General features: G+C 44.5%; 1 protein-coding gene across 2 annotated transcripts in view; it reads left to right on the forward strand.

Annotated features, from left to right (window-relative positions):
* The first annotated feature begins 13 nt into the window (after nucleotides 1-13).
* The window catches only part of HSD17B6 (hydroxysteroid 17-beta dehydrogenase 6), a 40,252-nt gene continuing 14,936 nt past the window's right edge, over nucleotides 14-25,329 (forward strand). The window contains exons 1-3 of one of the 2 annotated variants that reach the window (XM_024257409.2): nucleotides 14-129; nucleotides 10,771-10,967; nucleotides 21,145-21,476. In XM_024257409.2, the coding sequence (XP_024113177.1) occupies nucleotides 21,164-21,476 (313 nt within the window). In that variant the 5' untranslated portion in view covers nucleotides 14-129; nucleotides 10,771-10,967; nucleotides 21,145-21,163. Of the gene's footprint in view, nucleotides 317-9,000; nucleotides 10,968-21,144; nucleotides 21,477-25,329 lie in introns of both variants that reach the window. The other variant, XM_054528121.2, reaches the window with a different exon arrangement.

A 25,329-nucleotide genomic window follows, 5' to 3' on the forward strand; every position in this document is an offset into this window, starting at 1 on the left:
CACTTGGTGCGGGCGGGGCTGCGGGAGACGCAGCAGTTGACGCTCTGCCCACGCGTTGGGGCACTAGGGCAACCGCTCTTGTGGGCAGAAGGCCGCGGCCATTCCAGGAAGAGGATTTTCTCCGGGAATGTGAGACCTATAGCATATTGATTTAGGTTATTAAGATGAAGTAAGAAGGATGCTCCACGTGAACTTTTTGGATGTTTTAGAAATAACACCAGTATCTTTTTTTTTTTTTTGAGACGGAGTCTCGCTCTGTTGCCCAGGCGGGAGTGCAGTGGCGCGATCTCCGCTCACTGCAAGCTCCGCTTCCCAGGTTCACGCCATTCTCCTGCCTCAGCCTCCCGAGTAGCTGGGACTACAGACGCCAGCCACCACGCCCGGCTAATTTTTTATATTTTTATATTTTTTTATTTTTAGTAGAGACGGGGTTCATCGTGTTAGCCAGGATGGTCTCGATATCCCGACCTCGTGATCCGCCCGCCTCGGCCTCCCAAAGTTCTGGGATTACAGGCGTGAGCCACCACGTCTGGCCAACACCAGTATATTTTAAAAACGTTTGGAGGCCGCGCGGTGGCTCATGCTTGTAACCTCAGCACTTTGGGAGGCCAAGGCAGGAGGATCGCTTGAGGCCAGGAGTTCGAGACCGGTCGGGGCAACATTGTGAGATCTTTGTCTACACACACACACACACACACACACGCAACTAGCTAGATGTAGTTGCATGTGCCTGTAGTCCCAGCTACCCTAGAGGCTGAAGGGTGGGGGACGGGGAGTGGGGGGAGGAGACAATCAATCTCTTGAGCTTGGGAGGTCAAGGCTGTTGTGAGCCATGATAGTGCCACTGCACTCCAGTCTGGGCAACAGAGAAAGACCGTGTCTAAAAAAAAAAAAAAGTTTTGGAAATTAGTTCTTCATGGAATTTCATGAATTACTAGATCCAATATGTGGAAATAAACAAATATCAACCAAATGAGAAAAGCATAGGCTATTTATTCAGAGCTTAGTATAGCAAGGGAGTCAGCCATCATCACTTGCATTTGGTAGGACTCAAAGGCAGGCAGAGGAGTAGGAACGCTTTATAAAAAAGGGAAGCCGTCAAGGTATTCTTTGATTGGAGGCTGTTGGCATGGAGAAGCTGTACCTGGGCTAACTAGTAGTAGGATGCGGTATGTGATTGGTTTAGGGGTGGATGTTTGGCTTTCTTTGGTTGGACCTACGTTGGAAGCTGTGACAAAATTAAGGAAGCTATAGGATACTAGTTAAGGCATTTGGGCCCATTGCTACAGGGGTCGTTGTTTGGCCTCCAGGATCATCATTAGAGATAGCAGTTTGACTTTCTACAAGTCTGACTTGTAGCAAGCTTGCTTCCTGTGCTGTTTATTATAGATAAGGGGGTTGGTTTCCCCAGCAGGTTGCTGTAGATTGTGGGTCAAAGTTCTGTTTTTATATATGGTCTGGCTGTTGTTCATATATTCAGTCTCTCAAATAGAACACCCAGGTATAAGAAAATATGAATTATAGGAAGCTCGCAGAATCATGGAGAGCTTTACAAGTATGAAGGGAACCCATCTGCTATTGATGTGCAGATCTGCCAATCACTCTTACTGTGTAATGATACCTTATGGCAATTGTGGGCTAGAGTGGGCAGTCACATGAATTATATGTCACATGAAAACCATAGTTTTATTTTACTTATTTTTTTGAGACAGAGTCTCGCTCTGTCGCCCAGGTTGGAATGCAGTGGTGCAATCATGGCTCACTGCAACCTTGGTCACCCAGGCTCAAGCAATTCTCATGCCTCAGCCTCCCAAATAGCTAGGATTACAGGTGTGCACTGCCACGCCCAGCTAACTTTTGTATTTTTAGTAGAGACAGGGTTTCACTATGATGGCCAGGCTGGTCTCAAACTCCTGGCCTCAAGTGATCCACCTGCTTTGGCCTCCTAAAGTGCTGGGATTACTAGTGTGAGCCACTGCCTCTAGCCTTGTCTTGCAATTTTATCTTATGGAGATGGCTTCTGTCCTTAAACCTCATGAACCAGCTTCTGCTGGCTTCAAACTTCTGCAGCTTTTTCACCTGTCTCAGCTTTCACATAATGAAAGAGAGTAACCTTGCTGTGGGTGAGGCTTTGGCTTAAGGGAAGTTATGGCTGGTTTGATCTTCTATTCAGCCCACTAAAAGTTTCTCCATATCAGCAATAAGGCTGTTTCACCTTCTTATCATTTGTGTGTTCCCTAAAGTAGCACTTGTGATTTTCTTCAGGAACTTTTCCAGGAAGGAACTTTTCCAGGCCAGGCCTGAAAGCTCACACCTGTAATCCCAGCTCTTTGGGAGGCCAAGGTGGGCAGATCGCTTGAGTCAGGGAGTTCAAGACCAGTTTGGGCAACATGGCAAAACCCTGTCTCTACCAAACCAAACCAACCAAACAAAAAAGCCCAGAAAAATTAACAGGGTGTGGCGGCATGCATCTGTGGCCTCAGCTGCTCAGGAGGCTGAGGTGGGAGGATCACTTGAGTCAGACAGGCAGAGGTTGCAGTGAGCCAATATCGTGCCATTGCACTCCAGCCTGGGTGACAAAGTAACACCCTGTCTCAAATTTAAGGGTGAGTGCAGTGGCTCACGCCTGTAATGCCAGCACTTTGGGAGGCCAAGGTGGGAGGATTGCCTGAGTCCAGGAGTTTGAGACCAGCCTGGGCAACATAGCGAGACCTCATCTCTACAAAAACTACAAAAATTAGCCAGGTGTGGTGGCGCAGGCCTGTGGTGCCAGCTACTTGGGAGGCTGGGGTGGAAGGATCACCTGAGCCCAGGAGGCAGAGGGTACAGTGAGCCAAGATTTGGGCACTGCACTCCAACCTGGGCAACAGACTGAGACCCTGTCTCAAAAAAACATAACTTTTCCTTCGTATTTACAACTTGGCTAACTGCTTGGTGCAAGGGGCCTAGGTTTTGGTCTGTCTCAGCTTTCAACATTCCTTTCCCACTAAGCTTAATCATTTCTACCTTTTGATTTAAAGTGAGAGATGTGGGGCTCTTTTCGTCACTTGAATACTTAGAGGTCATTGTAGGTTGTTAATTGGCTTAGTTTCAATATTGTTGTGTCTCAGGGAATAGGGAGGCCTGAGGAGAGGGAGAGAGAGAGGAGAACACCTTATTGGTAGAACAGTCAGAACACACACAACATTTGTTAAGTTTGTCTTCTTATATAGGCACAGTTCGTTGTGCCCCCAAACAATTACAATAGTACCTCAAAGATCACTGATCACGGATCACCATAACAGATACAATAATAATGAAAAAGTTTGAAATATTGCAAGGATTACCAAAATGTGACGTAGAGACATGAAGCAAACACATGCTGTTGGAAAAATTGCACTAATAGACTCACTGTATGTGGGGTTGCCACAAAGCTTCAATGTGTAAAAAATGCAATATCTATGGAGCATAATAAAGTGAAGCACAATAAAATGATGTATGCCTGTATATAGCTTTTGCCATGGTGTCAGGTACATTTTATGAATTTATCCCTCATGAGAACTCTATGTGGTAGTTGCCAACATTATCCCTATTTTCTTTTTCTTTTCTTTTCTTTTCTTTTTTTTTTTTTTGAGATGGAGTCTTTTTCAGTCACCCAGGCTGGAGTGCAGTGACGTGATCTTGGCTCCTGGGTTCATGCCATTCTTCTGCCTCAGCATCCTGAGTAGCTGGGATTACAGGTGTCCGCCACCACGCCCGGCTAATTTTTTTTGTATTTTTTTAGTAGAGATGGGGTTTCACCGTGTTAGCCAGGATGGTCTTGATCTCCTGACCTTGTGATCCACCCGTCTCGGCCTCCCAAAGTGCTGGGATTACAGGTGTGAGCCACCGTGCCCAGCCTCTTTTTTTTTTTTTTTAATAACCCTTTTCCTGTTTAGAAAAAAAAAGTGCAGCTCGCTGCCAGCAGTCATTTAATTTTACATAAGCACGCTCTTTGAGGCTAAAACAAATCTGACTGATGTCCAATGTGAAAATAAAATATAAAAACTGTTCTTGAAGTTCTTTCTTTCTTTCTCTCTCTCTCTCTCTCTTTCTTTCTTTCTCTCTTTCTCTCTTTTTCTCTCTCCCTCTTTCTTTCTTTCTTTTGAGATAGAGTCCCACTCAGTCGCCCAGGCTGGAGTGCAGTGGTGCAATCTCGGCTCACTGCACCCTCTGCCTCCCGGGCTCGAGCCATTCTCCTGCCTCAGCCTCCCGAGTAGCTGAGATTACAGGTGCCCGCCCACATGCCCGGCTAATTTTTGTATTTTTAGTAGAGATAGGGTTTCAACCATGTTGGCCAGGTTGGTCTTGAACTCCTGACCTGAGGCGATCCGCCCACCTCAGCCTCCCAAAGTGCTGGGATTACAGGTGGGAGCCACTGCGCCTGGCCTCTTGGAGTTATTTCTAAATAGAACTAACATTAAATTCATTGGAATAATCAGAATTGTGGATTAATCAAATGAATCTTTGGCCAACAGCTGTTCAAGAATGATGTTAACATCATACATAGGAATTCAGCATTTTCTAGGATTTGACAGTTTTAGTGATCAGAATTACTGTATTTTGTAAGTGGAAATACCACTACTGAAAACAGAATGCCGTTAATAGAATGATGTCTTTTGTTTCCAAAGTCAGTAATACTAGAGCAATGTGAAAATAATAATAAAAGCAAGATATTTCACGGCAAAGTTATCTCTGGATAAATGCTGCAGCTACAAGTGCTGCCAGCAAGTATTCTTGGGGCAAATGGGAAAAGGGTTAAATTTTAAATTTATTGTTATTTTAATTTTTTGTAGAGATGGGATCTCACTGTGTTGTCCAGCTGGTCTCGAACTTCTGGGCTCAAGCAATCAGCCCACCTAGGGTATATTAAGAGGAACGGGCCAGGCCAGGTGGCTCATGCCTGTAATCCCAGCACTTTGGGAGGCCGAGACAGGCGGATCATGAGGTCAGGAGTTCGAGACCAGCCTGGCCAGCATAGTGAAACCCCATCTCTACTAAAAATACAAAAAAATTACTAGCCGGGTGTGGTGGCACGTGCCTGTAGTCCCAGCTACTCGGGAGGCTGAGGCAGAAGAATTGCTTGAACCAGGGAGTTGGAGGTTGCAGTGAGCTGAGATGGCACCACTGTACTGCAGACTGGCGACAGAGTGAGACTCCGTCTCAAAAAAAGAAAAAAAAATTGCTTTGGCATAGAGGCCTTTATCTCAAATGCCACTGGGAGGCAGTATCACCATTCAGTTTGTTTCCCTTTGTGATTTCATCCACATAGGTGCTTTTCCTTCAGTACTTACACTACCTGGCTCTACCATCCTTTTAGTCTTTTTTTGTGGTATATCTATCAGCCTCAAGTTTCTCACCCATATTGTTTGCAGACTTCGACACTTGCCTCATTGATTGTCTGTCTAGTTTAAGTCCTATTGTTATTCTGCGTGTTTTTAGCATCTGAAAGGATGATCTATTCTGTAAAGGTATGGTTAATTCAGTCATTCATGAATTCATTCATTTATTCCACAAATAGTTAATGAACATATGTGTTGGGCACTGAGATAAACCATGGGGAAAATAATTAATGACATGATTTCTGCTTCTGAGAAAGCTATAGCATACTAGGGGCAATAGACACAAATAAAAAAGTGTAATGAATGAGCCGGGCATGGTGGCTCATGTCTGTAATCCTAGCATTTTGGTAGGCTGAGGCAGGTGGATCACTTGAGCTCAGAAGTTTGAGACAGCCTGGCCAACATGGCAAAACCCCATCTCTACAAAAAATACAATAATTAGTGTGGCATGGTTGCTCATGCCTGTAGTCCCAGGGAGGCTGAGGTGGATTGCTTGAGCCCAGGAGGTCGAGGCTGCAGTGTGCTGTGATTGTGCCACTGTACTCCAGCCTGGTGATAGAGCAAGACCCTGTCCCCCCCCAAAAAAAAATTGTAATGAAGTATTATAGGTGCATTTTTAACCCAACTGTCTATTTGTTTTGCCATGTTCTTAAGACATGGATAAGATTGGTATAGGGAACACAGGCACAAAAGTATAAATGGCACTTTTGGGAAGCTGCCAATAGTTTCATATGGACAGAGCCCGGACTTCAAGGGAGGGTATAGTGAGAGATGGGGCTAAGAGGTAAGCCATGGTCAGAGCATTGCCTGCCAAGTTAAGGAGTGTGGAAGTAAAAATTATTCATCATCTACTTTATTTGGTGAAAATGAAAATAAACTATTGATCCTATTAATATTTGACAAGAAGCCTTGGGAGTTAAAATCCTGTTGAAGTAAGTAAGTTGCTTGAAAACTTGGAGTACTCCTATGTTAGTTATTTTCCTCAGTAATAAAATAAAGAAGAGAAGATTAGAAAATATGTTACAGGACCAACAGGTTTGTATGCCTATTGCACAGCAACAGACCAATATACTGAGACAGTAGGGTTTGCAGCAGAGAAAGAGTTTAATGATTGCAGGGTGGCTGAGCAAGGAGATGAGAGGAGATCTTCAAGTCCATCTCCCTGAGGAGTTCTGGGCTGGGGTTTTTAAGGGGATTGTGGAGAGTGAGGGACTGGAAAATTGGGGTCATTGAGTGGTTGGGGTCAAAGGGATGAAGTTGTCAGGATGTGGAAACTGCATTCAGTGAGTCAGCTCCTTGTATGATCCTTCAGAACTGCTGATGTCAATGGGGTCCTTCAGATCAGCTGACATCATTAGTTTCACTGGTGTGCAGGACCTGAAAGGATATCCCAAATGGAAACAACATTTTATAATGTTCAAGTTGTTATCTATAATAGAGCAATTAAGGGGAACTATACTATCTGATCTATGTGATTCTAGGACAATATGCCTAAACAACAATGAGAAAGCAGGTCAGAGAGCCAGCTGACCTAATGATTAATGCTGAATGTGTTGTAAGCTTGGTTTGTTTTCATTTCTTTCTCTCCCTTCTTTCCTGATTAATTTTCAAAGGTTCATAAGGACAGTTTCAAATATGTTCTATTGACAAAGGAGCATAATAAACAAAAGGAGAATGGGGCCAAAGTCACATCTCAGTTTAAATATGATAAGCTCTGTCTCTTGTTATCATAAACTATTGAAAAGTAGCAGAGAGTGCCGTCATATTTAAATGCCAGAGTTTTGGATTGATCTCACAGGAATGTTCCCTCTAACAGAGCACATGATGATCACAAAGCCAATAAAACGTGTTCTGGCACATTGCAATTGCTCTTTAATCTATTTGATGCATTTGGTGTAGGAAACTGAGTTTTTAAAACCTAAACTGTAAATTAACCTACCAGACTTTAGATAAGCAATCTGCCAATGTAAATATTGTGTAGGTTCTCTTGTTAGCCATAAGGCTATACATGTTTTGGCTCTAGCTTTCTCCTTGTAGACTGCTTGAAATAAAGGATTGGCAGATTCACATTAAAGCACAACATCAAGCCTTGTTCCTTCATAGGAATTTGGATTTGTGTGAAGACAATGGGAAGCCATGGAAGGGTTTTTTTGTTTTTGTTTTTTTTTCAGAGTGTCACTCTGTCACCCAGGGTGGAGTGCAGTGACGCCATCTCAGCTCAAGCGATGACCCTTGGGTTCAAGCGATTCTCATGCATCAGCCTCCCTAGTAGCTGGAATTACAGGCATGTGCCACTATTCCCAGCTAATTTTTTTGTATTGTTAGTAGAGGTGGGGTTTTGCCATGTTGGCCAGGCTGGTCTCGAACTCCTGACCTCAACTGATTCACCTGCCTTGGCCTCCCAAAGTGCTGGGATTACAGATGTGAGCCACCATTCCTGGCTCATGGAAGGGTTTTAAGCAGAGTAGAAACATAATCAGAGTTGTGTTTTTTTTGTTTATTTATTTATTTATTTCTGAGACAGGGTCTCTGTCATCCAAGCTGGAGTGCAGTGGCATGATCATGGCTCACTGCAGCCTCAATCTTCCCAGGCTCAGGTGATCTTCCCACCTCGGCCTCCCGAGTAGCTGGGATTATGGGCATGTGCCACCACACCCAGCTAATTTTTGTATTTTGTGTAGAGACGGGGTTTTGCCATGTTAGCCAAGCTGGTCTCGAACTCCTGGGCTCAAGTGATCTTCCCACCTCGGCCTTCCAAAGTGCTGGGATTACAGGTGTGAGCCACCGCCCCGGCCTCAGAGTTGTGTTTTATAAATAAACTCTGGAGCCCTCTAGAGGGCAAATAGGAGGGGAGAGAGCAACCAGAGGTGGAGCAATCCTAGCAGACTGTTGCCAGAATCCAGGTGAGAAATACTGATGGCCTGAGCTAAGGCAGTAAAGTGGAGATGGAAGGGATGGGATGGACATAATGACTTAAGGAGGTAGAATTAATATTGATTGGACATGGGAGATGAGGAAGGGGTCTAGGATGATTCCCAGGTTTCAGACTTGGGCAACTGGATGGAAGGGAGTTGCCTGGCATCTTTTAAGCACTTATTAAATTTGTTGAATACGTGTGCAGATAGGAAATAACATGAAAATAAGGAGGAGGACCAGATTGCAGTGAATCATCATTATTTTAGTTTTGAATGTGTTGAGTTTGAGGTACTGCTGTGATTCTCCGTAAGTACGATTTTACTACGGGGTCGTACTGTGACTCCTCACATTTAATATAAGACGAAAAATGAGCAAAAGATTTGAATAGGCATTTCACCAGAGAAGACAAACAAATAGCCAATAAGCACATGAAAGGATGCTCAACATCATTAGTCATTAGGGAAATGCAAATCAAAACCACAGTGAGATATCAATCCATACCAACTAGGATGGCTAAAATAAAAAAGATAATATGGCCAGGCGCGGTGGCTCATGCCTGTAATCCCAGCACTTTGGGAGGCCGAGGTGAGTGGATCACTTGAGGTCAGGAGTTTGAGACCGGCCTGGTCAACATGGCGAAACCTCGTCTCTACTAAAAATACAAAAATTAGCCGGGCGTGGTGGCATGCACCTGTAATCCCAGCTACTCAGGAGGCTGAGGCAGGAGAATCACTTGAACCCAGGAGACAGAGGTTGCAGTGAGCTGAGATCACACCACTGCCCTCCAGCCTGGGCGACAGAGTGAGACTCCCTCTCAAAAAAAAAAAAAAAAGATAATAAGTGTTGGTGAGCATGTGGAGAATTTGGAACCCTCATATGAAGCTGGTGAGATTGTAAAATGGTGCAGCCTCTTTGGAAAACAGTTTGGGACTTCCTCAAAATGTTAAAAATAGAGTTATCATTTGACCCAGCAATTTCACTCTTAGGGTACATATATCCAAGAGAATTAAAGGCCTATGTCCACACAAAAAATCTGTATGTAAATATTCATTTCAGCATTATTCATAATAACACAAAAAAGCAGAAACAACTCGAATGTTTGTCAATTGATGAATGCATAAACAAAATGTGGAATAGCCACACAAGGGAATATGATTCAGACATTAAAATGAAGTACTGATAAATAGATGAACCTTGAAAACATTATGCTAAACAGAAGAAGCCAGTCACAAAGGCCACATATTGTGTGATTCCATTTATATGAAATGTCCAGAATAGGCAAATCCACAAACATGGAAAGTAGATTACTGGTTGCCAGGAGTGGGGTGTGGGAGGAAAGAATGGGAGGTGACTGCTAAGAAGTATGGGGTTCTTTTGGGGTAATAAAAGTGTTCCAAAACTAGATAGTGATGATTGTTGCACAATCCTGTGAATATACTAAAACCCATTGAATTGTACACTTCAAAAGAGTGAATTGTATGATATGTGAATTATGCCTCAATAAAGCTGTTACTTAAAAAAAAATATATATATATATACACACACACACACACACACACACACACACACACACACACACACAACCCTAGGTCCAGGGCTCAAGCTACCAAATAGCTGCAGTTCTTTCAGAAAGGTGACTGAGCCAGCCCCAGTTTGCAGCAGCTGATCTCAGGTTGGCAGTCTTAAGAAGTGGGCTTTGCTAAAATCAACCTGTCCTCCTACCCCATTCCAGCAGGGGATTTGCATTCTAATATTCCAATTTAAATTAGAGGATGGAGCCAGGCACGGTGGTACACACCTGTAATCCTAGCACTTTAGGAAGCTGAGGCAGGCAGATCGTTTGAACCCAGGAGTTTGAGACCAGCGTGGGCAAGCTGGTGAAACCCCATCTCTACAAAAAACAAACAAACAAACAAAGAAACCGAAAAATTAGTTGGGCATGGTGGCGTGCACCTTTAGTCCCAGCTACTCTGGAGGCTGAGGTGGGAGGATCACTTGGGCCTGGGAGGTCGAGGCTGCAGTGAGCCCAGATTGTGCTACTGCACTCCAGCCTGGGTGACGGGGAAACCCTGTCTCAGTAAATAAGTAGAGGGCTGGGTGCGTCGGCTCATGTGTAATCCCAGCACTTTGGGAAGCCAAGGCGGGTGGATCACTTGAGGCTGGGAGCTTGAGACCAGCCTGGCCAACTTGGTAAAACCCCATCTCTACTAAAAATACAAAAATTTTTACAGGCGCCTGTAATCCCAGCTACTCCAGAGGCTGAGGCAGGAGAATTGCTTGAACCCGGGAGGTGGAGGTTGCAGTGAGCCGAGATCGTGCCACTGCACTCCATCCTGGGTGACAGAGCAAGACTCTGTCTCAAAAAAAAAAAAAAAAAAAAAAAAAAAAAAAATTAGAGGATGGGGGCTGAGGAGCACACAAGACTCTCTCTGGTCAGGGCAGCTCTTTTCTTTCTTTCTGTTTTTCATTTTGGCAATAACATCTGATTCTGCAGCCGATGAAGGACGACACTGGTGAGAACCCTATGAGGGAGTGGAGCAGCCTGGACTTTTACCACAAGAGGGAAGTGTTATAAGAGCAATGCAGAGGTTGGAGTGGGCAGCAGTTGGGGCAGGAGGAAGCCGACTGCTGCCTGGTCTGCAAAGAAGTCCTTTCAAGTCTCTAGGACTGGACTCTTCCTGAGCAAGTCCGGTATGTAGGTGGGTAAGGGTGGTTGTGTGTGTGTGTGTGTGTGTGTGTTTGTGTGTGTGTATGTGTGTGTGCAGGGGATACGGGATATGGTCTGTTTGGAGACAGGTTTTTATTATGATTTTTTATCATCTTAAAAGATCCTTCAACTTTGATTCGTGAAAGAAATTTTGTCACAATTGCTTGTTCTGCTTTTTTGATCTTTACTCCCATGAAGTTTGGGAGAGTACTGGTTACAAGTTGGGAGTGATTTCATACTTACAAATAGGGACTCTGGGTATGCTCTGAAAACGGGATTCTCGGCAGTGGGGGAAACAAGCTCTTTCATGGTTAATGCTGATAGCTGTTGGGTAAGTTCGTGAAACTTTGGGTAAGCAGAAAGGGGCCTTCTGTGATTGGGCCAAGATCCCAGAACTCTGAGAGGTTGAGGAGTGAGGATCCCTTGAACTCAGGAGTTTGGGACCAGCGTGGGCAACATGGTGAAACCCTGTCTCTACAAAAAATACAAAAAGTTAGCTAGGTGTGGTGGTGCACACCTGTGGTCCCAGCCACTTGGGAGGCTGAGGTGGGAGGATCACCTGAGCCCAGGAGGTCAAGGCTACAGTGATTATACCACTGCACTCCAGCCTACGTGACAGAGTGAGACCCTGTCTCAAAAAAAAAAAAAGAAAGAAAAAAAGAAAAAAAAAAAGAATGTCAAAAAGAAAAGAAAAAACAATTATTGACTTGAAGAATACTTAGCCTGTATGCCCAAGTGGGAAGAAAAGAATGTCATGGTGGATCAGTTCAGGGAGCCATGTGCTGTTTACAGACTTGCTCTTAGGATCAGTGACTAAACTGATTGGAGTTTATACACAAACCCAGGTCTGAAGATTTTAACCAAAGAAGGGAATAAAGGCTACTTCTTACTTTGCCATGTATTATGTTGCAGAGAGAGAGGTCCTCGCTTGAGACAGAAGAAAGTTCAGGTGCATGAGCATGGCCCAAAATAGTGATAAAGAGCTGATAGAAATGATTAAGGATGTTGTAATATGTGGAGTTATGCATACTGTAGAAAAGTGGTGGTGTAATGCACCAGATAATGCACATTCCCATGGCACGGTTTCCTTCTATGAAAGCTCAGGGGAAGACACAGGACTCAGGGAGAAAGGTCTCATATGGCAATAATAAGACAACAACTACCCAAAATAATACTAATATCTAACAATTATGTATTGCTTTACATGCATTAACTTATTTAACCCTCTCAATAAATCACTGAGGTTTCTTTTTCCCATTTTGAACGCAAGCACACAGGAACAGAGGCAAGTTCACTTACCCAAGGCTGCAGAACAAGTAAATCTCAAAGCCTGATTTTGAACCCAGGCCATCTGGCCTCAGAGTCTATGCTCATGATTCTATTTTTTATTTTTTTCTTTTGAGACAGAGTCTCACTCTGTCTTCCAGGTTGGAGTGCAGTGGCATGATCTCAGCTCATTGCAGCCTCTGCCTCCCAGGTTCAAGCTATTCTCCTGCCTCAGCCTCCTGAGTAGCTGGGATTACAGGTGCCCGCCATCACACCTGGCTAATTTTTGTATTTTTAGTAGAGACGAGGTTTCGCTATGTTGGCCAGGCTGGTCTTGAACTCCTGGCCTCAAGTGATCTGCCTGCCTCAGCCTCCCAAAGTTCTGGGATTAAAAGCAGGAGCCACTGTGCCTGGCCTCATGATTCTATTTAAGCAAATTTTTTTTAGGCTGGGTGCGGTGGCTCACGCCTGTAATCCCAGCACTTTGGGAGGCTGAGGCAGGCGGATCACGAGGTCAGGAGTTTGAGACCAGCCTGGACAATATGGTGAAACCTTGTCTCTACTAAAAAATACAAAAATTAGCCGGGCATGGTGTTGCATGCCTGTAGTCCCAGCTACTCAGGAGGCTGAGGCCGGAGGATCGCTGGAACCTGGGAGGTGGAGGTTGCAGTGAGCTGAGATCACGCCACTGCACTCCAGCCTGGCGACAGAGCAAGATTCCATCTCAAAACAAACAGCAACAACAAAAACACACACACAAAAAATCCCTTTTTTTCTTATTATCTATTTATTAATTTTTCCAAACAGGGTCTTGCTCTGTTGCCCAGGATAGAGTGCAGTAGTGCAATCATGGCTCACTGCAACCTCGACCTCCCAGGCTCAAGTGATTCCCACCCGTCCCCCACACCGTGTCAGCCTCCAGAGTAGCTGGGACTACAGGCACTCCCCACCATGACTGCCTAATTTTTGTATTTTTTGTAGAGATGGGATTTTGCCATGTTGCTCAGGCTGGTCTCGAACTCCTCAAGGAATTCGCCTACCTCGGCCTTCTAAAGTATTGGGATTACAAGTGTGAGCCACTGTGCCCAGCCTCATAATTCTATACTATCCACAAAATCAGGGTTGGGGCAGGGAAGCTCATGCAGAGAGGTTCTTGGAAAGAAATAAAAGGAAAGGTGTCAGGCCTCTGAGCCCAAGCTAAGCCATCATATCCCCTGTGACCTGCATGTATACATCCAGATGGCCTGAAACAACTGAAGATCCACAAAAGAATGAAAATAGCCTTGACTGATGACATTCCACCACTGTGATTTGTTCCTGCCCCACATTAACTGAGTGATTAACCTTGTGAAATTCCTTCTCTTGGCTCAGAAGCTCCACCACTGAGCACCTTGTGACCCCCGCCCCTGCCTGCAAGAGAGAAACCCCCTTTAACTGTAATTTTCCACTACCCACCCAAATCCTATAAAACGACCCCACCCCATCTCCCTTTGCTGACTCTCTTTTTGGACTCAGCCCGCCTGCACCCAGGTGAAATAAACAGCCTTGTTGCTCACACAAAGCCTGTTTGGTGATCTCTTCACTGGGACGCGTGTGACAAAAGGTAGTCGGAATCGTCCAGAGTAGTCTTGTTGGTATCTCCATTTATTAGTGCTCTGTACTTTCCATGTTCCAGGTCTTTGCTCTCACTATTCCCTTTGCCTGAAATGCCCTGGTTCCCAATCTCTGCATGTCAAATACAGTCTGTCCTCCAAGGTTCAGCAAATGATACTTCCTTCATTTTAATTAAAGCTCTTTGGTTTCGATGGAACATAGGCAATGTGAGAAAGAGGAGGGGGAGAAAAGGTCAATATCCAATCATGGAGGGCCTTGTACAACTAAGGTTTTAGATTTAGATTTTCAGTAGGTTGAATGCTATTCAGGGAGTGACATCGGCAGAGCTGCGCTTTAGGGAAATTAACCAGACAGCCCTATGTGGATGAGAAGGGAAGTGAGAGTGACACTGTGGGGTTAGTGAGAAAGCTTTTGTGATAGGCCAATCAAGAGACATTGAGAAGTCCTTGCATTTAGGGTATAGAAGGGAGAGGAGGAGCTGGGAGGGGTGAAGGGGAAGGGACGCTGTCTGTGACTGCTGTAGGAGAACGGGAGTAGAGCATCTCAGAAGTGAACCGAGAAGCGTGTTCTTCAAATTGGGTAGTCAGAAGGATTAAACCATGGCTTCTGGCTGTGAGAGACAGGAGCCAAGGGGCAAATGTAGGCCACGGCCTGACCATGAAAAGTCAGCTAATTTTTGTATTTTTAGTAGAGATAGGGCTTAGTCATGTTGCCCAGGCTGGTCTTGAAAGGGAAAGGCAGTATAGTGCAGTGGTTAGATGCAAGGCTTCTGCAGGTGAACACTCTGGATTTGATCCTGTCTCTACTATTCACTCTGTTTCACCTTGGAAAAGTCACTTAATTCTTGCCTTAATCTGTGCTTCAGTTTCCTCATGTGAAAAGCGGGCATAATAATTGCATATACCGCTGGGCGCGGTGGCTTATGCCTGTAATCCCAGCACTTTGGGAGGCTGAGGCGGGAGGATCACGAGGTCAGGAGATCGAGACCATCCTGGCTAACACGGTGAAACTCCGTCTCCACTAAAAAATACAAAAAAAAAAATTAGCCGGGCGTGGTGGCTGGCGCCTGTAGTCCCAGCTACTCGGGAGGCTGAGGCAGGAGAATGGCATGAACCTGGGAGGCAGAGCTTGCAGTGAGCCGAGATCGCGCCACTGCACTCCAGCTTGGGGGACAGAGCGAGACTCCATCTCAAAAAAACAAAAACAAAAACAAAAACAAAATAATTGCATATACCCTCTATTGTGTATACATATTATATATATACACATATATATACACACATATATATAATATATAATATATTATAATATAATATATATAATATATATACACACATATATATTATATACACATATATTATATATACACATATATAATATATTATATAATATTTATACACATATATTATATATACAATATACACACACACATATATACACAATATACACACACACATATATATGTGTGAAACCATATATATATGTGTGTGTGTGTGTATATATTGTGTATATATATATATATGGTTTCACACAGTGCCTGGCAAGGAAAGTTCTCTATAGCTGTTCACTATTATTATCATGTGTCAAGCTGAAGAGTTCTGACTTTATCCTGTGGGTGACAGGGAGTCACAGACAGAATCCAATGAGAGCATGGCACGATCTGAAAGCAATCTCCTTCTTCACTGAAGGCCAGGTTAGGATCTAAGAATCAGATAAAATCATAAGAAAAAAGAAAGTGCTAAATATTGCAGTGAGGTCTGAGGAGAAGAGAGAGGAAGCCTTGGGAATTGTCTGCTAATAGGTCTTTGGTGAGCTGTGAGAGAGTTTCCAGAGAGTGATGGGAATGGAAGGTGAAGTGCAAGGAGCTCGTGGGTGGCAAGAAAATAGAGGGCCGGTGCTTGCCCTTTGAATATTTTGGCTGTATGGGGAAGAGAGAGGATGGTTATTAAAGGGGTGGCAGGTTAGGATGGTCTTAGGGAGGACAAAAGGCAGAAGAAAGAGGATAGAAGACAATACAGAGAAATTTAGAGCAGAGGTAGCCTCACTGGGCCCTGGAACCCCCGAGATGACAGGCAAAATGTTGTGGGTAGGAATTAGAGTGTCCAGGTTGAGCAGATCTGGATTTTGGCAGGGAAGCAATGTGTATGTCCATCTGTGGAAGGAGAGCTAGGTAAACATGAGGTTGGGAAATTTTGAAGGTTAGTAAAGATTTGGAACAGGTGTTGTTGGGAAATAATAAGGGAGGAGTCAAATGGAGGCAAACAGAAGGTTTGCCTTATATCGGCGGGGGTGGGGTGGTGCAGCTGAGATAGGATAACATTGATTTGTTGTATAAAAGTTTGTTTTCTGGTCTTTCTCTAGCACCACTTGGCAGCTGGCAGCTAGAGAACATGGATGGTAAAGGCTTTGGAGTGCTAGTGAAGCACCCCTAAAATGGCCAACTGTGAGACCTATGCTGAATAAGGAGGCAAATGAAACTGTGAGAGGATTGCAGTAATAGAGAGAGGCTAAGGAAGAAAGAGGTAGAGGGGAGTGGGGGGGAGGGGAAGAGCCCCAAAGATAGGATGGGGCTGTGCAGAGAGGGCAGTTTCAGCTTTTCAAGGTTTTTTTTTTTTTTTTGAGGCAGAGTCTCACTCTGTCACCTAGGCTGGAGTGCAGTGGTGGTGATCTTGGCTTACTGCAACCTCCGCCTCCCAGGTTTAAGCGATTCTTGTGCCTCCACCTCCCAAGTAGCTGGGACTACAGGCACTGCAACCACACTCAGCTAATTTTTGTATTTGTAGTAGAGATGGGGCTTAGTCATGTTGCCCAGGCTGGTCTCGAACTCCTGACCTCAGGTGATCCGCCTGCCTCAGCTTCCCAAAGTGCTGGGATTACAGTCGTGAGCCACCGTGCCTGGCCTAGCTTTTCAAGATCTTTGTGGGAGAGTAGCTTCAAGCAATGATGAAGCCCAAGATGGGGATCAGACCTGAAATAAACAGTGGAAGTTCTTAACCTATGCATGCGTGATTATGAAGGTGTTCTCTAGGCTCAACCTCAAAACTCATTAAATAAAATTAACCAGATAGCATAGTGTAGATGAGAAAGGAAGAGACTGACAATGTGATGTAAGAAAGCTGAATTCTCATTTACCATAGCAGGAAGTTAATTGAGAATGTCAAAAATTGGTAAATCAAGAAATAGCAGCTTAAGTACTGTGTATAAATAATTTGAGTCAAAGGCAAAAACATAAAGTAATTGCACAGCTTTTGCAGATGAATGGTTTGTAAAAGCAAGCAGGCCACGCCACTTTGGGTATTTGGACATTTGAAATATTCGAGGCACGTTCAGGTTTGGCCTAGGGTTTGGGATTCCGCCAGGCGTATATCTTCTGCAGGTCTTCTTGCTGCTAGGCATGCGATGGCTGAACAGTAATGCCCGGGGAAACTGTGAGGGCCAAGCTTCTCCCCAATGGGGGAAATACATTTTCATCTTTGACTGGCAACAGAAAATTACCTTTTAGTCAATAAACAGTGAGGATGAAGCTCTCTCTGTTACTGTAGTGCACCAGGGAATGCCAGTTGGGCAGAACAGAGGCAGCTGGCTAGAGAACACAGAGCTCTCAGATTGAAGAGAGGCAAAGGGCTTCAGAGAAGGAAGGAGGGAGACAGAGGGAAGAGGGGAAAAGGAGAGAAAGAGAAGATGGTGGGGGAGGGAGGAGCAACAGATGCCTCTCTCCACTGTTTTCTCCCCTTCACTGTCTCCTTCCATTTTACTTGCCTACACCCTGAGTTGCCCTCTCGCTACTGCTTTCTCTCCTCTCCTTCCCAGACCAGGCTTTTGAAAAAGAGTCTCCACTCGGCTCCACTTCCTGCCCTCCAATTCATGCAGCAGCCCACTGAAGATTGAAGAGCACCAGTGCCCTCCTATTACTCAGCAGACCTCCTGGTTGCATTGCTGATCCTCATTAAGCCCCCCTTCCCTTGGCTTCCATCAGCTTGCTTTTTCCTACTTCTCTGGCTCATTCTCACTGCTTTTTTTCCTCTCAATTTTTTCTCAGGATATTTTTATTTAGTATAACTGAATTTATCTAACATTTATTAAGTATCTGCTATGTGCCATTCACTGGGCCAGGTGCAGATTAATATGTAACCTGGGCTCTCAAGGGCCTCATAGTCTAAAAATGGGGAAAAGCGGTGCAATGAAGTGCAGCAGGCATCATGATAAACCCAGGCCACAATGGGGACACTAAGGAGGGTATAGTCAATTCTGTTAGACTATGGGGCAGGTTAAATGAGGGCAGGAAAGTCTCTTGCCTGGACCATTTTTTGTCCCCTCTGTCTAGTACTGTATGTAATCTCTCAGTGCTCACCTATGAAACAGTGTGGCAGCCATTGAGGTGCATTGCTCAGATCACTCAAGAGAATCTGCTGTGAGGAGCGAGGTTGACGTCCAGCCTCCAGTTGTTGCACCCTCCGATCTGCTGTGGTATTTATACTGAGGCACGCTCCTCTTGGGCACTGGTCAGCCAATGACCAGCAGGATGGCAGTACTGGAGCTGGACCAGTTCAGCCCAGTGCGGGACTTCTCCAGTAGCAGTCTTTGCTCAGGCTCATGGGCCTGGCTGAGACTTTCCTGGGGCTCTACTACAGTCTAAAGCTCTTCCTATCTTCTCCTCCTTCTGTTCCCCTCTCCTTCCCTAGGTGTCAGATCTGCATTACCACCTATTCCTGTGCCTTCCCCCTTTGTCCTCTGAGGGTGTTTCCCCCATAATCTCTTGCATGTCTAATTTTGTCTTGGTATCTGAACTGACACAGAGGAATAATGATGGGACCTGTCTTGTAGGGTTCTTGTGAGAATTCAAAAAGTGAATATATGTGACATCTTAGAACAGCCTGATACACAGCAAGTGCTTGGCAAGGGTTGCTATTTTTTTTTTTTTTTTTTTTGAGATGGGCAGAATCTCGCTCTGTCACCCAGGCTGGAGTGCAATGGTATGATCTCGGCTCACTGCAACCTCCATCTCCCGGGTTCAAGCAATTCTCCTGCCTCAGCTTCCAGAGTAGCTGGGATTACAGGCACCCACCATCATGCCTGGCTAATTTTTGTATTTTTGTAGAGATGGGGTTTCGCCATGTTGACCAGGCTGGTCTCAAACTCCTGACCTCAGGTGATCTGCCCGCCTCGGCCTCCCAACATGCTGAGATTACAGGCATGTGCCAGTGTGCCTGGCCTAGCTATTATTTTTTAATTATCCTTTTGATATGGTTTGGCTTTGTGTCTCTACCCAAATCATATCTTGAATTGTAATTCCTAGGTGTTTAGGGAGGAACCTGGTGGGAGGTGATTGGATCACGGGGGTGGTTTCCCCCATGTTGAGTTCTCATGAGAGCTGATGGTTTTATAAGTGTTTGGTAGTTCCTCTCTTGCTTGCTTTTGCTTTCCTGCCATCATGTGTTTGCTTCCCCTTCTACCATGATTGTAATTTTCCTGAGACCTCCCCAGCCATGTGGAACTGTGAATCAATTAAACCTCTTTTCTTTATAAATTACCCAGTCTCGGGTGGTATCTTTATAGCTGTGTGAAAACGGACTAATATACCTGTAGAACCCAACTTATATTTTATTCTCTCTAGGAAGCTTCTCAGACCTCTCTAGACTGCCTTAGAAGCCTCTTCTGAGTGTTCCAGCAGCCACCTGTTTTTACTTCTGTTATAATGCATTGTTGTCAGTCTTCACAATGAGACTGTGAATTCAATGAAAAATGGACCATGTATTGTTCACTCTTGTGTATCAGTGCCTAACACTGTGTCTGACTCAAGTAGTTGTTGAATTAATGTTTGCTGAATGAAAATGATGATTAGGCTGAGACTTAAAAGACGAGTGTTATGGCTGGGTGTGGTGGCTCATGCCTGTAATCCCAGCATTTTGGGAGGCCAAGGTGGGTGGATCACCTGAGGTCAGGAGTTCACGACTAGCCTGGCCAACATGGTAAAAAACTCTCTCCCTACTAAAAATACAAAATTAGCCTGGCTTGGTGGCACGCGCCTGTAATCCCAGCTACTCGGGAGGCTGAGGCAAGGAGAATCACTTGAACCCAGGAGGTGGAGGTTGCAGTGAGCTGAGATTGCACCATTGCACTCCAGCCTGGGCAAAAAGAGTGAAACTCTGTCTCAAAAAAAAAAAAAAAAAAAAAAGTGTTATTTGCCAAGTAGATGAGGGCTACTTCTTTCCAGTAGAAAGAAGTGTGTGCAGAGGCATAAAAAGCCTGTGCTTTGCAGGGGATTGAAAGTTGTTTGTTATGGCTAAAGAGTAGGATGCAAGAGAGAAGCCTAAGTAGCCAGAGTGCTGGGGACATTCATGTCAAACTAAGGAGTTTGAATTGCATAGACTAGCCTCATGCAGGCATTGTGGTATAGGCCTTATGATGCTAGTGGGCCCATACCCATCTTTGACCTCTACCTATGTTGTTATGAATTACGTTAGTTCAGCCAACATGTATAGATGACTAAAAAATGGTGGACTTTGCTCCAGAATTTCATATAGAAACATAGGCATCTGTGAACACTCATTTCAACAATGCTTCTGATTGGTCTAGGTTTACAAATTGCTTTGGCTGCAGTAACTCACCCAAACTATTGGATCTCCTAATGAATCTCACTGCCTTCACCACACCTGTTTCATCTATCCTCCACTGCCACTGTGAGACAAATCTTCCTAAAACTTAATCTGGCCACCTGACTCTAGTAGCATACTCTGTTCAATGTCTTCTAGTAGCATACTCTGTCCACAGGATAACATCCAGATTGTGTAGTGTGGCTTACAAGGCCCTTCATGATTTGGCCCTTCACTACCTCATCTCCAGTCTCTTCTTCTGTATGTTCCGCTCTGCACTCATGCAGAATTGTTTATAGGTCTCAAGAAGTTCTGTGCTGCTCACGACTCCCTTCATGTACACATTGTTACTGCCTGGAATGTTGTCATCCTTATCCACTTTTTGAACTTACCTATCCTATTTGGTAGGAAGTAGTACCAAAATCATTCCCTCTGTGCTAGGCTATCGGTCATCTTCCTTTGTAGACTGTGTGTATACTTCTGTTATGGCACCTTTCACACCGCATTGGATTTGTTTGCTTACCTCACTGACTTCCCTCTCTAGACTGTGGCTCCTTGAGGGTAGGACCAAGTATTAATCAATAAAGAGTCCCTATCACCTAGTGCAATGCCTGGCACATGGCAAACACTGAATAGATATATGGTTAAATAATAAGGAAGGAATAAAATGTTTTCTTTCTATTGAAAGAGAAGGAAGCACCCTCACTATGTGGCTCTACCTGGCGGCCTTCGTGGGCCTGTACTACCTTCTGCACTGGTACCGGGAGAGGCAGGTGGTGAGCCACCTCCAAGACAAGTATGTCTTTATCACGGGCTGTGACTCGGGCTTTGGGAACCTGCTGGCCAGACAGCTGGATGCACGAGGCTTGAGGGTGCTGGCTGCGTGTCTGACGGAGAAGGGGGCCGAGCAGCTGAGGGGCCAGATGTCTGACAGGCTGGAGACGGTGACCCTGGATGTTACCAAGATGGAGAGCATCGCTGCAGCTACTCAGTGGGTGAAGGAGCATGTGGGGGACAGAGGTATGAAATATTTTCTCCTTTCATTTACTTAGGCATGAAGATGCTAAGGTTATATATACAGTTGTTCCTTGGTGTCTCCTGGGGATTGGTTCAAGGACTGCTTGTGGATACTAAAATCCAAGGATGCTCAAATCCCTTATATAAAATAGTGCAGTATTTGGTTATAACCTATGCACATCCTTTAAGATACGGATACTTTAAATCATGCCTGGGTTACATAAAATACTAAATACTTTGTAAATGATATGTAAATAATAGTTATATTATATTGTATAATACAATATACCATTGTATAATACAATTGTATAATAGTTATATTATATTGTATTGTTTAGGGCAGCCATCCCCAGCCTTTTTGGCACCAGAGACCGGTTTTATGGAAGACAGTTTTTCCATGGACAGGGAGTGGGGATGGTTTTGGGATGATTCAAGTGCATTGCATTTATTGTGCACTTCATTATATTATTACATCGTAATATATAATGAAATAATTATACAACTCACCATAATGTAGAATCAGTGGGAGCCCTGAGCTTGTTTTCCTGTATCTACACGGTCCCATCTGGAGGTGATAAGAGACAGTGACAGATCATCAGGCATTAGATTCTCAACAGTAGTGCACAAGCTATATCCCTGGCATGTGCAGTTCACAATAGGGTTAGTGCTCCTGTGAGAATCTACTGCTGCTACTGACCTGACAGGAGGCGGAGCTCAAGCAGTAATGCCCGTGATGGGGAGTGGCTGTAAATACAGATGAAGCTTTGCTTGCTTGTCTGCTGCTCACCTCCTGCTATGTGGCCTGGTTTCTAACAGGCCATGGGCTGGTACCAGTCTATGGCCCAGGCACTGGAGACCCCTGGTTTAGGGAATGACAAGGAAAAAGGTCTGTATATGTTCAGTACAGATGCAAATTAAAAATTGTGTTTTCTATCCACGGTTGATTGAATCCATGGATATGAAGGGCTGACTGTGTGTATCAAAAGCTGAGCTTAGAAGGCTGGCCTTGTCATTTGAAGGACTGTTGAGGTCTTTTGTGGCGTTTCATTTCCTTAACAATGTTTATTTTGTTGTTGAAAAACAAGCTCAATAGATCTGAAGCTATTATCTCATATTGCAAGTAGAGTATTTATAAACATAATTCTTTATATTTGAGGAGTTGGGGTACAGTGGCATGATCATAGCTCACTGCAGCCTTGATCTCCTGGGCTCAAGCGATCTTCCTGCCTCACCCTTTCAATTAGCTGGGATTAAAGGCGGTTGCCACCATGCCTGGCTAATTTTTTTTTAAAAAATTTTTAGTAGAAACACGGCCTTGGTATATTGCCCAGGCTAAGATGTTCTTAAGAATCTGATTATCTTGGCTGCTACTTAAAATATAGGCATTTCTTGAAGTCAACCTTTGGTCTTCTTTAAAAAATGTTTTAAAATTTCATTATATTTAAAAATCAACACACTATTTCTTAGAGAAATTTTAGGTTTATAGCAAATTGAACAGAAAGTACAGAGTTCCTATATACCCCCTCAACAATTTTCCCTTTTTTTTTTTGAGACAGAGTTTTACTCTGTCGCCAAGACTGGAGTGCAGTGGCGAAATCTTGGCTCACTGCAACCTCCGCCTCCCAGGTTCAAGCGATTCTCATGACTCAGCCTCCCGAGTAGCTGGGACTAAAGGCATGTACCACCACGCCTGGCTAGTTTTTGTATTTTTTTTTTTTTAGATGGAGTCTTGCTCTGTTGCCCAGGCTGGAGTGCAGTGGTGTGATCTTGGCTCACTGCAAGCTCCGCCTCCCGGGTTCACGCCATTCTCCTGCCTCAGTCTCCTGAGTAGCTGGGACTACAGGCGCCCGCCACCACACCCGGCTAATTTTTTGTATTTTTAGTAGAGACAGGGAGTTTTTGTATTTTTAGTAGAGACGGGGTTTCAGCATGTTAGCCAGGCTGGTCTTGATCTCCCAACCTCAGGCGATCCTCTTGCCTCAGCCTCCCAAAGTGCTGGGACGACAGGCGTGAGCCACTGTGCCTGCCCAGTTTTCCCTATTATTAACATCTTTCATTGGTGTGGTACATTTTTACAATTGATGAGCCAATGTTGATATGTTATCGTTAACTAAAGTCCATAGTTTACATTAGGGTTCACTTTGTATTATATAGTTCTATGGGTTTGAACAAATGTGTAATGACAAGTAGCCACCATTATTGTATCACACAGAATAGTTTCAGTTCCCTAAAAGTCCCCCGTGCTTTACATATTCATCACTCCTCACATTCCTGGCAACCACTGCTCTTTTTACTGTCTCCATAGTTTTTCTATTTCCAGATGTCATATAGTTGGAATCATATTTTTTTGAGACAGAATTTCACTCTTGTCACCCAGGTTGGAGTGCAATGGTGTGATCTCAGCTCACTGCAACCTCCACCTCCCGGCTTCAAGCGATTCTCCTTCCTTAGCCTCCCAAGTAGCTGGCACTACAGGCACGCGCCACCATACCAGGCTAATTTTTATATTTTTAGTAGAGATGGGGTTCCACCATGTTGGCCAGGCTTGTCTCGAACTCCTGACCTCAGGTGATCTGCCCGCCTTGGCCTCCCAAAGTGTTAGGATTACAGGCGTGAGCTATCGCACCCGGCCGGAATAATATTATATGTAGTCTTTTAGACTGGCTTCTTTCACTTAGCAATATGCATTTAAGATTCCTTCATGTCGTGCCCTTTTTTTTTTTTTTTTTTTTTTTGAGACAGGATCTCGCTCTGTTGCCCAAGCCTGAGTGCAGTGGAATGATCATGGCCCACTGCAGCCTCACTCTCCTTGGTTCAAGCGATCCTCCCACCTCAGCCTCCAAAGTAGCTGGAGTACAGGTACACACCACCATGCCTGGCTAATTAAAAATTTTTTTCTTTTAGAGACGTTGTCTCACCATGTCACCTAGGCTGGTCTTGAACTCCTGGGCTCAACTGATCCTCCTACCTTGGCTTCTCAGTGTTGGGATTACAGGCATGAGCCACCACACCTGTTCTCCATGTCTTTTCATGGCTTCATAGCTCATTTCTGTTTTTTTGTTTGTTTGTTTTGTTTTGTTGAGATGGAGGTCTTACTCTGTTGCCCAGGTTGAAGTGCAGTGGTGCAATCATAGCTCACTGCAGCACTGAACTTCTGGGCTCAAGTGATCCTCTTGCCTCAGCCTCCCAAAGTGCTGGAATTACAGGTATGAGCCACTGTGCTGAGCCTGACAGCTCATTTCTTTTTTTCGCTGCATAATATTCCATTGTATGTATGTAACACAGTTTATCATTCATCTATTGAAGGACATCTTGGTTGTTTTCAGTTTTTGGCAATTATGAATAAATTCTCTTTTTAAGTTCTATTTTGTCTAGATATTATTCAACCCCTCTTTGATTCCCTTCTTCTCCTTCTCCCTTGGTTTTATGATTCAGTAGATTCTGGTAATTGGATCTCCTAAATAACTCCTCACTCGAGGAGTTGCAAAGTCGCAATGAAATTGCTTCTTTTGGCTGGGCGTAGTGGCTACACATCTGTAGTTCCAGCTACTTGAGAGGCTGAGGTGGGAACATTGCTTGAGCAGGAGTTTGAGGCTACAGTGGGCTATGATAGCACTTGTGAATAGCCACTGTACTCCAGCCTGGACAACACAGTGAGACCCTACCTTTAAAAAGTAAAATCTTGTTTTGCTTGGGTTGCAGGATGTTATTTATTTATTTGTTTGCTTATTTATTTATTTTTGAGATGGAGTCTCACTCTGTCGCCCAGGCTGGAGTGCAGTGGTGTGATCTCGGCTCACTGCAAGCCCCGCCTCCTGGGTTCATGCCATCCTCCCGCCTCAGCCTCCCGAGTAGC

This window comes from Pongo abelii, chromosome 10 (assembly GCF_028885655.2).
Source record: "Pongo abelii isolate AG06213 chromosome 10, NHGRI_mPonAbe1-v2.0_pri, whole genome shotgun sequence".
Classification (NCBI taxonomy): domain Eukaryota; kingdom Metazoa; phylum Chordata; class Mammalia; order Primates; family Hominidae; genus Pongo; species Pongo abelii.